A 13,396-nucleotide genomic window follows, 5' to 3' on the forward strand; every position below is an offset into this window, starting at 1 on the left:
GACATGAGCTTCATTTATTTACAGAGAGAAAGCCCACAACTGATCGCATAAATACAATGAGTGTGGCACAGTCCGACCCTTGAGTGGAAAACAGGTCGCGTAATTACTAAATATACTTGACTAAGTAAGGCCATGTGGATTATAAGATACTAAGCTTTATGCCTTGAAGGAGCCACTCTACGTGTTGAAAAAAGCGTGTGGCGTTTAACGTTACAGCTAACACAGACTGGTTGGGTTCCAGTGGAAGACACTCTTCACCCTCTCTAAAGAAACCTACACGGGCGCAGAGCTCTGTACAGCTTTCAGTTCCCTCTAGCTCCTCGGATCGATCACCGCCAGAAGGCGGGAACCCCCCGGCTGTCATAGCGCTCCTACGGCAGCGCTTCCTCACGCCTGTGCCGATGAGACGCACGGCGCCCTACCTAGCGTCCGCACCCTCACCAGGTCACGTCACCGGTTGGGAAGAGGCAATGGAGGAACATTAACCAGCGAACCGCACGGGGGTGAGCTTCACACTGCGAGAGGCGAGTCAAATGTACAGGGTCCATCCAGGGGGGGGGGGGGGGGGGCCTTCGCCGGAAGTCAGTCGTCTTAAGGCAGAGGTGTAAACAGTTCTGGGGGCGCCGGGGGCTCCTCGGGTTCTGGGGGCGTGCGTCGACGCGCTGGAGGACCCGAGCAGGGGAGTGGCCTCCGGACCTAACCTACCTCCTTGCCGCTCCCCAGGGCGGCTGAGTCGGGGCGGGGCTGTGGTCCGGGATCGGCGCCGTTGGCGGCGCTCCGTGCAGATGGACACGGTGACCCCTCTCGTCGCCCCGATGTCCGGCAGGCCCTTTTCTCTTTTTTCTTTTTTTACACTTATTGCTCCTATAGTGAAGCAAGTCACGAGTATCCTCCCCCCCCCCCCAGCGCCCCCCCCCCCCAGCCCACAGCGCCGGTGGGCTGTCAGGGGCTGTAGGGCGGCGGCTTCTCGTCGGGGGGGAAGTGCGGGGGGGAGTATCGGGGGGGCACCATGGTGGGCCACATGTGGCTGGCCCCCGACTGGGACTCGTCGGACAGCCCCGAGGAGTCGGGCAGGGTGCTCGAGCCCTGGGGGGGGGGGAGAGGAACGTCACTCACAGCGCGGGAGCTGGGACAGAAATGATACAATACACCATACATGGCCCACGATACCGGTAATATCTAAAACACTTTTACTCTTTTTTTCGCCAGTGGCGTAAATGTCGACGGTGCACGCGGTGCACTGCACCGGAGGAACAAAAAAATAAATAATCGCCTAGGGCGGCAAATGTGTCGGGGGCGCCCTCTGGTGGCGCCCTTAATTAATTAACTAAATTAGACGACACGCTCACCGTAGTAAGCGGGACAACGCGACAAGCGACGCGATATTTGCACCGGGGCATATCACCATGATGTTCCACCACTGTTTTTCGCTATTACTATACTTATTCCCACCCTTGATACGGACGCTGAAACCTTAAGGTTTCAGCGTCCGTATCAAGGGTGGGAATCAACAGGGTGCCTCAGGGTATGATACGATACCCCGTACATGACCCTCGATACCGGAAATAACGCAATACCGCGATTCATAGAGTCTATCTTTTAGCGATACATATGTCTTAACTATGAACACAAAATGATCGTGAAAGGTAAGGTGCAATCATTATCATGAATTACTCGTCTTAACAGTTATTGTCTTTAAAAAAGATAAAATATATATATATGCCGATATATATATAATTGGCGCCAGTGCATCGATTCTAGTATCGCGCGAAGAAGAGTGAGGTGGAGGTGGAGCGCGAGTGTTTTAGAGGTGGAGCGCGAGAGGTGGAGCGTGCGCCGACCTGCAGGTCGTAGGCGGTGTAGGGCGGCAGGCAGGGGGTGGTGCTGTAGTAGGAGCTGAGATAGGTGCTGGGGGCGGCGGGCTGGGAGGGGGCCGGGGCCGGGAGGGCCTCTGGCTCACACGCGTCTGAGGCCGGGTTAGGGATCTGCAACGAGAGGTGGGGGGGGGGTTCCACAGTCAGAGGACCTTGGATCGAGTAGACCTCGCATTGCTTTGGGTCTTCCCCTCTTTGCCTTCTCTCCCTACGTCCAAACAAGATGATCGCCGTTATCATTGTTGTTCTACTTTAACATTTACATTTAGGGTGTTCAGCAAACGCTTTTATCCAAAGCGACTTACAGTAAATACATTTGTCAGAAAAAACTGAAACAACACTGTTTCTCTGTCGGTACTGTAAGGTTGTTCACAGAACCTTCTGCTAAGCACTCACATTCGCTAGGTTAACCCATTCCCCGTACACAACAAAGATAGCGATAAGATTGTACACAATGTTAAGTACTATGTCTAAGTGCAAGGACGTACAACATACAATAAGTGTGTTCTACATGACAATAAGTGCGTCATACAGTAAAATAAGTGCGGTCTACGTTACAATAAGCTGGTTCTACGTTCCAATAGGCGCGTTCTACGTCACCATGTCCTTGAAGCCGCCCAGCACGGCGGCGGTGATGATGCCCAGGAACAGCGCCACGATGTTGAGGATGGTGGCGGACCACAGCAGGTGGTAGAGGTGCACCACGTCCTGGCAGCTCTTCACGTCCACGTACTCGTGGTAGCCCCCGATCACCTCCACGCGGCTCGCCCAGTGGGCGCAACAGGGCAGGTGGAGCGTTATCAAGCTGCCTCGTCAGCATCGTCATCATCATCAACATTGTCATCATCATCATCATTGTAATCATCGTCATCATCATGCGAGAGCTGTTGTCCGATCATGACACCTCTTATAGTTTCTGTTTTCCGTTCTTATGAAGTGTTTCTCATCATTGGTAGTCTTTTATATTTACATATGTAAATATGTAAATATATATTTTATATATGTATATATTTCTTTTATGTTTCCATGCTACTTTAGTTTAATTTGTAGCTTTTGTTTCGGGCTCTGTTTACGTAGCACTAGCTTAACCAACAGTTTGTTCTCTGTCTTGGGCCGAGGATAAATGCTAACAAATGGTTGATGTGTATTTTGATGATAGCAAAACCGATCAAACAAATATTATGCCCTATTCAAAACGTGTTTGAATACAAAGAGGACTTTAGATTTGTTGTTGTTCGTTTTAACTGCGGTTTAAGCTCAGTGAAAAAGAGTCAAAGCTATCACGGAGACTACAGATGATGGAACACAACATTTCAATGAGGGCAGGGTTGGAAAACAGAACCACGCCTATAAGCTAAATGATTTACCGCAAGTACTTTGAACGTGGAAAGAGACAAAAACCATGAAAACACCTGGGGTAATATCAGATGGATGGAAAGTGGTCAGAGAGCTAGAAATGCCTCCAGTCATATGAACAGGTACGGCGTGTGATAACATAAATGGAGAGCAGGCTTGTCCAGGACATGCAGTGAGATGCCACAATCAGCCTGGGCCACTTAGATGGAGCACAGACAAACATTCACACATTCAACCCTAGTAGACTACAAAAATGGTGGACCATCAACAGCCAACCACCGGGGCGTAGAAGAGGGACCTACTTCCAAATCATGGAGGATTTCCTAAACTTTTTCAAAACATCTTTATTCTGCTGTCCCATAAGAGGATGCTCTCTGAAACATAGGTAACAAGAAAAAAAACATTCTTTCTTTTCTGGTACAATTTACAAACTCACAATATAAATATAAACGGTTTATACTGTAAATATGATTAGTTACACAGATATCCAAACATTTAGTCCAAAGGAAGGATTAAAGGAAAACCAAGATATTCTAACCATCAGAAAAGCAATTTGAATTTAGGAGCCGGACTATATGGCTTTTCAAGAAATATTTTCTATATTTGTTCAAGCTTTCACTATTGCCCCTACCCTGCCCCTTTTTTATTTGCGGGCGTGGGGTAGATCCTTTTGACGTATAATTTAAGATTGACACTTTTCCTTCACTTTAGAACTTTGTGCCTTAAATCTTTATATTTAAGGTTTCTTTTTTTTTTTTTTTTTTTGTTTAAAGGCACAACGATTATATTGCTCCGGTCCATAACCCCTATTGTACTCATCACCTCTCGTCCCTCGTCCGTTTGGGGGTTGGTTTTCTTAAAGACGGTGCAGTCAGTAGGAGGAGTGACCGGGGTTAAGTACAGATCAGAGGGGCGGAGAAGCAGGGCAGCGCTGGGGTTGGGGGGGGGGGGGGGGGGGGGTCATGCAGGCGGGGGGGGCGGGCACTGAAACTCACTTCCCACACTTGTAGAGGTCACAGCAGTAGCAGGTGTTTCCCTTCACCTTCAGCTTGCAGGACATCTTGGAGGGCGTGGGACATGGCACCTGGGGGCCCAAGACGGACGGTTACCACGGCTACAGAGGCCCGGACCGACGCCGGCCGGCCGGCGGTTTGACGTCCGGCCGCCGGCGGAACCAGACATCAATCCCTTCACATTTATGAATGAAGATGAAATGGATCCGGGATGCAGTACTACCACCGCGTAGCGGCTAGGGGCACTGCTACTCGTCAGGCGGGAGCGGCGGGGGTCACTTACGTCACGCTCGGATGAGGTTTCACTGGAGTGGAAGTCGCAGCGGCCTGCGTAGAGCGGGCGCAGGTCCTGGGGGGAGGCAGGGGGAGCTATGAGACACACAGCGGGGGGGACGGGAGGACCTCACACCACCCAGACACCCAGAGAGCACCCAGGGAACGCCCAGGGAACGCCCAGGGAACGCCAGTACTCTCAGGGTGGCAGGGGGGCAACAGGAGGCTCTCCCGCCACCCAAACACCCAGGATCACCCAGGCCACAACACAACTCTCAGGGTTAGTGAGTCGACAGAGAGGCAGAAGGACGATGCTGAATGGACTGAGTTAGCCCTTGGTAGATTTCCTTTAGTCATTTAAAACAATGTTCAGCAAATCGGGCAGAATTGTTTCTCTTATATCAAATGTTAGCTATGATGGCTGCGTTGTTAAAAGATATATATATATATATATATGTATATATATAACTATATCTATTTATAAATAGATTTTCCCCTCCCGAGACAGATCATGTTGGACCTTGTCAGCATCGAGGAGGAATGCTGGGAGGAATGCCGTAGCTCTGTGTTGGAAGGCTACTCTAAGTATAAACACACCTAGTTTCCCTGGCAACCTTCCTCCATGCCTTTAAATATACACCTACCCGTCTAACATCAATCCATACATCGGTATAGACACACACACACACTCACAAACCCATTCACATACAGACACACACACAAACACAAACCCCCATACACACACTCACAGACACACACACAAACACAAACACATACACACACACAAACCCCCACACACACACACACACACACACACACACACACGCACACACCGACTCCTTATCATAAGACTTCATCCCTTCAGACTTAACGTCAGGCCCTCTTCATCGTCTGTGTAACCCTTTGATGCGTCCCGCGCGCAGAGTGGATGAAGACTCTAAGTGCAGAGCTATCCATTACGTTGCTATTGGATGACTTTGTTAAGGCGCCCGTTGTGTTTACAGTTCTTACGATATGCCTGGCGGCGAACACCCCGTCCACGATGGCGCAGCAGAACGCCGCCACCACGCCGAAGCTGATGAAGACGATGGACGCCACCAGCTGGAACACACAGAGAGACAGACGTGTGAGGAAGACGGACACGTTAGGAAGACGGACACGTTAGGGACATCAACGCCGTGGCAGACATGAACAATGGGATATACAATGTATATTGTGTCATTGTACGACTGTTGTACAAATACAACCTGTTTTGTGTAATAATGTGTTGTGTGTCAAAATATACTTCACCAAACTGAAACTTTGCGGAAGCAACGTTACCTATTGCTAAGAATACACAATATGGGCTCTAATGGCAACAATAACAACATGCCAACGTGAACACCACACTTTGAGATCTACTACTTTTTATATCATTACTACATTATGATTAGATTATTATTAGATTATAATTGCGGGCACCTGACCACCACTCTGCCACCTTGAGGGGGCGCCTCAGTGCAGGGCCGTAGCACCAAATTCTGGGCCCTTTATACAAGAGGTACTGATGCCCCCCCCCCCCCCCCCGGATTCCCCCTACCATCCCCCCTGGCAGAATTGTTGATGGACTGCCGCTAGGGAATGGTAAAAAATTCTACAGACATAATTTATTTTTTATTATTTTTTTATTCCTATAGCCCCCCCCTCTGCCTTGCCCCCCCCCCCTCAACTTATACCCTCGTTCCGGCGGCCCTGCCTCAGTGGCTCCGTAGTAGGAACACATTTCTAACATGCACTCTGCAGTGCTAGCTCCCTGTGCTGAGATGGAGCCCCCCCTCTGGGTCATGCTGATGGCAGACAGAAGGCTGTCCGTGTCCTAACTGGGGAAGCTGCACCTTGTAGCGCGTCACAAATACCTTCTGGTTCCTTCTAAGGTGACTGGATGAATGTGTGTAGCTTGACAACCCTGAAGTCCAAGTTAATAGGTGTTTTTTGTGAAATGTGTAGCCATAAACAACTACATGTGCGATGTGTAGGAGTGCAAATACACAGATTAGCACCATAACATATGCTAATGTATGCAACAACATGACAGTGGGAACCACATGAGGCTGCAGCAGGTGAGGATCAACCCTGCAAGCATCTAAGGTCAAGCTGTCAAAAAAAGACATTGAAAGGTTATGTTGTCATGGTTAACGTCAAGTTTTTAAAACAAAGACGGGTTATATTGTCTTGGTGAAAGTCAAGTTGTTATAACGCAAAGATCTCAGACATAACACTTGACATTTAAAATGACATAATTAACCGAAAGAGACTTAATAACAAGAGCCCTAAACATTCAGAAAGCCTCATCATGTTTATGATGATCATGTTCATGACACATCTCATCTTCATGGTTATGACGGTCGCAATGCACACCCTTTAAGATAAAGTGTGACATGATTTTTGTATTTTGCTGACACAATAACCTGGCACGTCCTCCGATATCAACTGAGGCAGTAGAATCAGTTCAAAACAGAGCTATTAACACGGCCATATACATCACTAATATAAAATATGTGTGTTGATTATTTTCCTTCTCTCTCCACCTGGGTTGACGGTTTAGCGCGTTACGGTCATGCCCCCACCCTGACTGCAGGACAGGCTCCACCGTGGCTGCTGGATGGGTGTGGCTGGGGTGTGGTGTTCGTCAAACCCTACTCAGGGGAGCAGAGGGAAGCTGAAGTCTGGAGGACCGTGAGTGGTGATATAAGGAGCCAGTGACAGGCAGGGCTGGTTCTGCCGTCCGGTAATGTGGGTGAGCCCGACCTGTTTTGGGCTGGCCCGGTGCCCAGCTCTTTGTTGGCATCTCTTTACTCCTGCGTTGCTCTCTCTTCCTTTTTTCCATTCACACCACATTGATGGACACCCAGTTACAAAGCCTAGCCTAGCCTAGCCTACAGTCATAGCAAGAGGGGGCCGTCTAGGTTAGCGTGCTATTGGACAGTTTGAGTCAGCCAAACGAGGTCTTCATGAATCATGCCATTCACATGGGAGTGATGTTTCTGATGACAACATCAGGGAGTAACACGACGCTGAGATGTGATGGATCGTACTTTCAGGGTCGGAATAAGGCTCCTATGTTGGTTCTGCGATGACTGTTTTTCTGTGTCACTGAATTGGACGTTCTAGTTGAAAGGATTTCATGATATTAAATAAAGATATCTTGATATCTGATATGTCTACTCGAAGGTTGTCCTGTCTTATCCTCGCTATCTTTGTTGCACACAGGGAATGGGTTAACCTAGTGATGGTTAGTGCTCGGCGCTTCTATGAACATCCTCGCTGTACCAACAGCGATATAGTGTCGTTTCCCTTTCTTCCGACAAATTAAATTATTGTAAGTCGCTTTGGATAAAAGCGTCTGCTAAATGCTCTAAACGTAAATGTAAACATAAGGTATACATAAACGTAGCACACAAATCACACAATGAGACCATGTGACCGTAGCCCCTCCTATAACTCCAGACACAACAGAGCTGACGTCACAGACGGCCCTGTGCCTCTTAACGATCTCCACTCAACGGAAAACGCCCTAATTAGACGCACGCCATAGGCGCACCTAGGTGGGGGGGGCGGGGTGAGCGGGTTCGCTGTACATCTCGCTGACACCCGGACTCTGCTGCAGTAGGGTGGGGGGGGGGGGGGGGTAGGGAGAGGTATCACGCCACACATCCAGTCTTCACTCCGGCCGTGACAGGACGTCCCAGTGACAGTTCTGGTGCCTTCGCCCCGGACTTCTGCAAGGCGGCATTCCTTAGGTGCTGCATCTGTGCTCCTGCTCCTCCTCCCCTTACACGCGGCTATTTCGGTCTGATCCCAGCGGGGGGGATGGGGGGTTGGGTGGGTGGGTGGGGGGGGTACGCGCGGGGGAATATGCACGACTATAAACTCCCGAGGGGCCGGCGACAGGGACTGACGGGATAATGACTAATGCCGACTTTAACGACAAACGCACGCGCACAAACGCATGCACGCTCACACACTCACACATGCACGCATTCATACTCACACAGACAGCCACCATAATATGAAAACATCACTCGAAGCTAAGTTCAACAGTGGTTGAACTCGCCCACACATTCATCCGAAAACAGATTTTCTTTTAATTGATTGTCTGTTTACAGATGAGCTACTGGATGCCTCAATTACCTCGGCGATCAATAAAGTATTTTTGAATTAATTTGGATTGAATTGTTCCTGGAAGAGATGTGCTGATTTGCATCGCATCCCAAGAAGCCGTAAACATCCTCTTACCATCTGCCTCTTGTTCTCGATCAGATGAGCCCCGATGATTCCTAGGAAGGAGCCGAACCCCAGCTGGAACGACAGGAAATGGCTCTTTGAGTTTGTTTGATAATGGACGCAATTAAATCATCATTTTCTTAATTCTCCTTCGTTGCTGGTAGCCGCACCCACTCGCTCAGTGTCTGAGCAACAGTCTAGGTTTGAAACGCTCAATAAAGGCTGAATGTACTGGCTAGCCCATGTCCGTCTGTTTTGGATCTAACTCTAGTTTCTCGGTCATAACAACCATTCATAACAAAGTTTATTCGATTTTCTGCCGTCATATAAAACATTCAAGCGCTCCGACGTTAAAGATCCACAGTATTTCAGGGGGTTGTGTTCGATCACGGACTGAACTTTTCAGTGAGCAGAACCAAACAATCGATTCTCTCTTATCGGTTCCTGCGCCCTAAATGTCAAGCGTCCGCTCGGTAAGGCTTGTTTTCCTCCAGTAAGGGCCACACTGGCCTTTAGCTATGAGCCCTGACCTGATATTCACTGTTTTTTATGTGTTATTTTGGGTTATATGTTGTCTGGTTCGTGGCTCTCCCAGACGGTCTGCTCTACAGCGGCGATGGTTTAGGGGAAGTCTACCTTTCCCCCCAATGCTCTTGAGAGGTCTGCCTCGTCTGTGTAGGACCGTACTCTACGCTACGCTCATGCACTCACGCTATTTCAGAACGCTGCCGCTGTGTGTTCGCGTGTGTGTGTGTGTGTGTGTGTGTGCGTGTGTACGAGCCCGCCAACAAAACAAAAGCTGTGTGCCGCAGAGTGCCCTCCTCACTCAGCCACTAATGACAGCGCCTCGCTGAATAATGAATGTCTGCGAAGATTCACTCCGTCAGAGAGACCGTTCACAGTCAGGGATTTTATTACGGAAAATAAAATCACATCTCTCGCTTTTGATTGGTTATGGATTTTCGCATTACGCCGGCCCGAGCCCCGCTGTTATAACTGTGTGTGCGTGCATGCGTGTGTGTGCGTGCATGCGTGTGTGTGGGCCCGTGTGTGTGTGTGTATGTGTGTCTCTGTGTGAGCCAATGTGTGTGTGTGTCTATCTGGGCCCGTGTGTGTGTCTATCTGTGAGTGGGGCTGTGTGTCTGTGTGTGTGTATCTGTGCAAGTGTGTGTGTTTGTTTTCCCGTGTGTGTGTGTGTGTCTATGTCTGTGTGTGGCTGCGCGTGTGTGTCTCTGTGGGTGTGTCTGTGTCTGTGTGCGTGAGCCTGTGTGCGTGTGTCTGTGTGCGTGTGTCTGTGTGCGTGTGTCTGTCTGTGTGTGTGTAGGGCAGCAGAAGGTGGGTGCGGCCCACTCACGATGACCCCTGGGTAATAGCCCCCCACGGTGATGTTCTGGGTCCTGGTGGTGGCGGCCAGGCCGAAGATGAGGATGAGGATGGAGACGATCAGCAGCATCACCGTCACAGTGATGGATTTCTTCTTCCTCCTCTTGAAGGACCCTGAGGGACAGCCCCCGAGGGGAGACAGGGCAGTCATTAGCGAGGCAGTAGGACTACGGCGGGGGTCCATTCGCCGGCCCCCAGCGCTGGACGCGTGCGTCTGGCCTGGTGGGCGACGCTTGTTAAGGAGAGTGCGTGGTTGGGACGCCTTGGTTACAGTACGTCGTTTGGCCTCCGTTGTCATCTACATTACTCAGATTCTCCGGCCCAGACCTCAAGCTAAAGCGGCTCCAGAGCCCCGGCAGAGCGCATGCAGCTACAGTTGGGTGTAATGAATGATTATTGATTTAGTTTGTTGTTGTGAGGTCTGACAGGATCTGCTCCTTTCTAACTGGCGCTGCAGGCTTTTGTCTTTGAATTATTGTTGCAGTTCTGGAAAGGATTCTTACAAACACAAGTCCTTAACATGTTTGAAACACTTTGCTTGTTATATAATCATAGAAAATAGGCCTACTGTATGCCATTCTTTCGTTGACCAGTACGTTAATCATGAATGCCGTTTTTAAGTAGACGTTGGTTCGTCTCTGACTTAAGAGATATTTCAGAAGGAAACAGTGCCTATGACGGGAAAGATGGTGTCCACGGATGTCTGATGCTGAGCATAGGAGCATAATGTAATTTTGCCGCACCTGCAGTAACCTGACAGCACCAATAGAGACATCTACACTGATACCAAAATAACAAAACCTGGTTTGGCGCTGCACAGTAGAAAGCCTTTCCCTACCAATATGCTTTATTTTATTTAAAACCAGGAAGAACGTTTTATTTTTGCCTTACTGGGGAAACAAAGGGGGCTCCGGGGAAAACAGCCCAAGCAAGTTAAAAAAAAAACAGGCGACCGGACGCTTCAATCATTTCAACGCAGGACAAACATCTACATCGCCTCTAGAAATTCAGGGATATTCACAATTGTGCCAATTGATGCATGCACGGCGTTGACCTTGCGCTGCACACCTACCCATGGTAACGTTGGTGTGGGTCAGAACCGCTCCGCTGGCGGGCGGCTGGTGGTGGTGGTTCGTCACGGGGGGCATCCTGCCTGGAGGTTGTTTTGACGAGACGATCACCTCACCCCCACCCCCGAAAAGAATTAGGACTCGAGGTTGAAGATGTGGTACTTGACGAGAGGAGCGACCGACTGTTTACAGCTGGAGGATAACGCAGAGGTTCCTTGCAGCAGTGGCATTCTCCGACAGAAGCAGACCCAGTCCCGCCGCTGCAGTCGTGTCTCCCTCATGTACATCGGCCACTTGTCCTCCTCACTGTCGTCCGGTAGCGATGTGCGCATGTACAGTCGGCACCGAATAGGCCAACCTATGCCTTTATGAAACCGTTCATTAATCGCTGCTGATGGTAATAATGAGTCTGCGTGAGAATCTTATCCTTTATGCTCCAGGGATGATGTTGGTAGTTTTAACATGACACAGGGGTCCAAAATGGGCTACATCTTACACTCGATCAGGTGCTGGTGCGCGGTGGATATCCCGCTTTAATAGATCAAGGCTGACCGGTACCCACGGCGTCCAACGTAAACTGCTGTGAGGAGTCGCGTCACGCTGGAACCACCACCACTCAGTTCACCCTGAAGAGTAGTTAAGTTAGGTTAAGATACCGGTAAAGTATGAATTGTGTTAAGTAAAGCTGGGAGATTTCCCCACTTGCAACTCGTGCGAGTGGTGTACGAGGCATCTGGAACACACCATGAGTTCTACGTCAAACGGACTTTGCCTTTCTCGTTTTAAGCATTGATACCCTCATATAAGCGAGCACATAACAGATCAAGGTACCAACATCCTCTCGGAAACGGTCGAATGTGGTTTTTGTGAAGTGTGTGATCTTGAACGTCCTCTGGTAAAACGCTAGAGCGACACACTGCCTCAGCCTCTGCATACTAATCATACTCGCTATAATAAAGGCCCTCATCAAACGTTGGGTGATGCGGACTATTTTAGTGCTTATTAAACCCCCCGCGCGTACCCTGCATGAAGCACGTGCACGCGAACATCACGGACCATAGTTATGTTTCCATGACGCAATTTCTCTTTCATTTGCACAAAAAAAAACCTCACCCTCTGTCCCATGTGTGTAGCGGGCCGGCGGCCCCTACGTGACGGGGGTGCTGATGTCCCCGCGGTACAGCGCTCCAACTTTAACTCCATCCGCGGACCCAGTGACGCACTGTAACCCCGAGCCAACAACCCATTCATGCAACTTTAAGTTCACTTTTTTATCCTCTTGTCTTTAGTTTAGTTTTATTTTAATGCATTCTCAACCACTAATATGCGTTCACATACTGTAAGAGGATGCTCATTGCACGTGCGTTTGATCCTATTTAATGTCGCCAGTCCTAATGCAGACAAAATAACTATAATGTTCATTTATTCAGCGATCCACAACAATGGCCCTGGGATGAGAGAACCTATAGAATACACGTTGTTCCGGGGGTCTTTGCAACGTATTGCCTTATAGTCTAAGCACAGCTCGACGGACAATGGCAGCTCGCTGTGCGTGTGCGGAATACAGTGTCGTGCCTCGGCCCTTGCTGCTTTGGCCATTGCCAAAAGTCCTTTGGGGATTAAAAAAAAACGAATTTCTCCCACCCCCTGTCCTCCCTCAGCCTTCATTCACTATGAGGCGCGCCTAGTCGAGCAGAGGTTCTCCGTGCCCGGCTCCCACAGCGTGCGTAAAACCTTCTCATGAAATCCCCAAATACTTTTTGACAACTTTGATTTTTTTTTTGATCATCAAGGGGTCAAATCGTTTTCACCATATTTATCTGCGCGCTCACTGAACAGGACTCTTCAGGTATTTTCGTGATGTTTAATAAACTGAGCTAGTGTTTTATATGTTTTAGCATTTAGCAGTCATTGAAATGTAACGCATTTGGAATAATGCGTTAAGGCTCTAAAATGTACGGATGCCAGTGGAGTTGAACTTGATGGGACGGTGGATGTGTTGGTTTAACAAGTGCCTTTTCTGTCTGTGAAGAACCATGGAGCCCACTTCCGCAGCGGGGGGAGCTGGAGAAGAACAACTTGATAACCAACCGGGAAACTCAGTAAGTTTACCAAGTCCGTGGATTCCAAAGTATCGAGGGCTAAAATGTTTTAATCTCTGTCG

The 13,396-nt window shown here is 49.2% G+C and overlaps 2 protein-coding genes across 2 annotated transcripts in view; one reads left to right on the forward strand and one right to left on the reverse strand.

Annotated features, from left to right (window-relative positions):
- Positions 1-915: 915 nt before the first annotated feature.
- tmem255a (transmembrane protein 255A) lies at positions 916-11,540 on the reverse strand. The gene is made up of 9 exons (XM_056600827.1): positions 11,235-11,540; positions 10,134-10,276; positions 8,792-8,854; positions 5,528-5,617; positions 4,527-4,592; positions 4,225-4,314; positions 2,475-2,642; positions 1,842-1,985; positions 916-1,086 (listed from the first exon to the last, which is right to left on the reverse strand). The coding sequence occupies exons 1-9, from the start codon at positions 11,308-11,310 to the stop codon at positions 943-945; spliced, it is 984 nt and encodes a 327-aa protein (XP_056456802.1). The 5' UTR covers positions 11,311-11,540; the 3' UTR covers positions 916-942.
- Positions 11,541-12,913: 1,373 nt separating this feature from the next.
- atp1b4 (ATPase Na+/K+ transporting subunit beta 4) overlaps positions 12,914-13,396 on the forward strand; it is a 6,884-nt gene continuing 6,401 nt past the window's right edge. Inside the window, exons 1-2 of the mRNA XM_056600825.1 lie at positions 12,914-13,081; positions 13,265-13,334. Coding sequence (XP_056456800.1) covers positions 13,269-13,334 — 66 coding nt within the window. The 5' untranslated portion in view covers positions 12,914-13,081; positions 13,265-13,268. The remainder of the gene's footprint in view (positions 13,082-13,264; positions 13,335-13,396) is intronic.

The sequence above is a fragment of the Gadus chalcogrammus genome, chromosome 10, assembly GCF_026213295.1.
Source record: "Gadus chalcogrammus isolate NIFS_2021 chromosome 10, NIFS_Gcha_1.0, whole genome shotgun sequence".
In the NCBI taxonomy this organism is placed as follows: Eukaryota; Metazoa; Chordata; class Actinopteri; order Gadiformes; family Gadidae; genus Gadus; species Gadus chalcogrammus.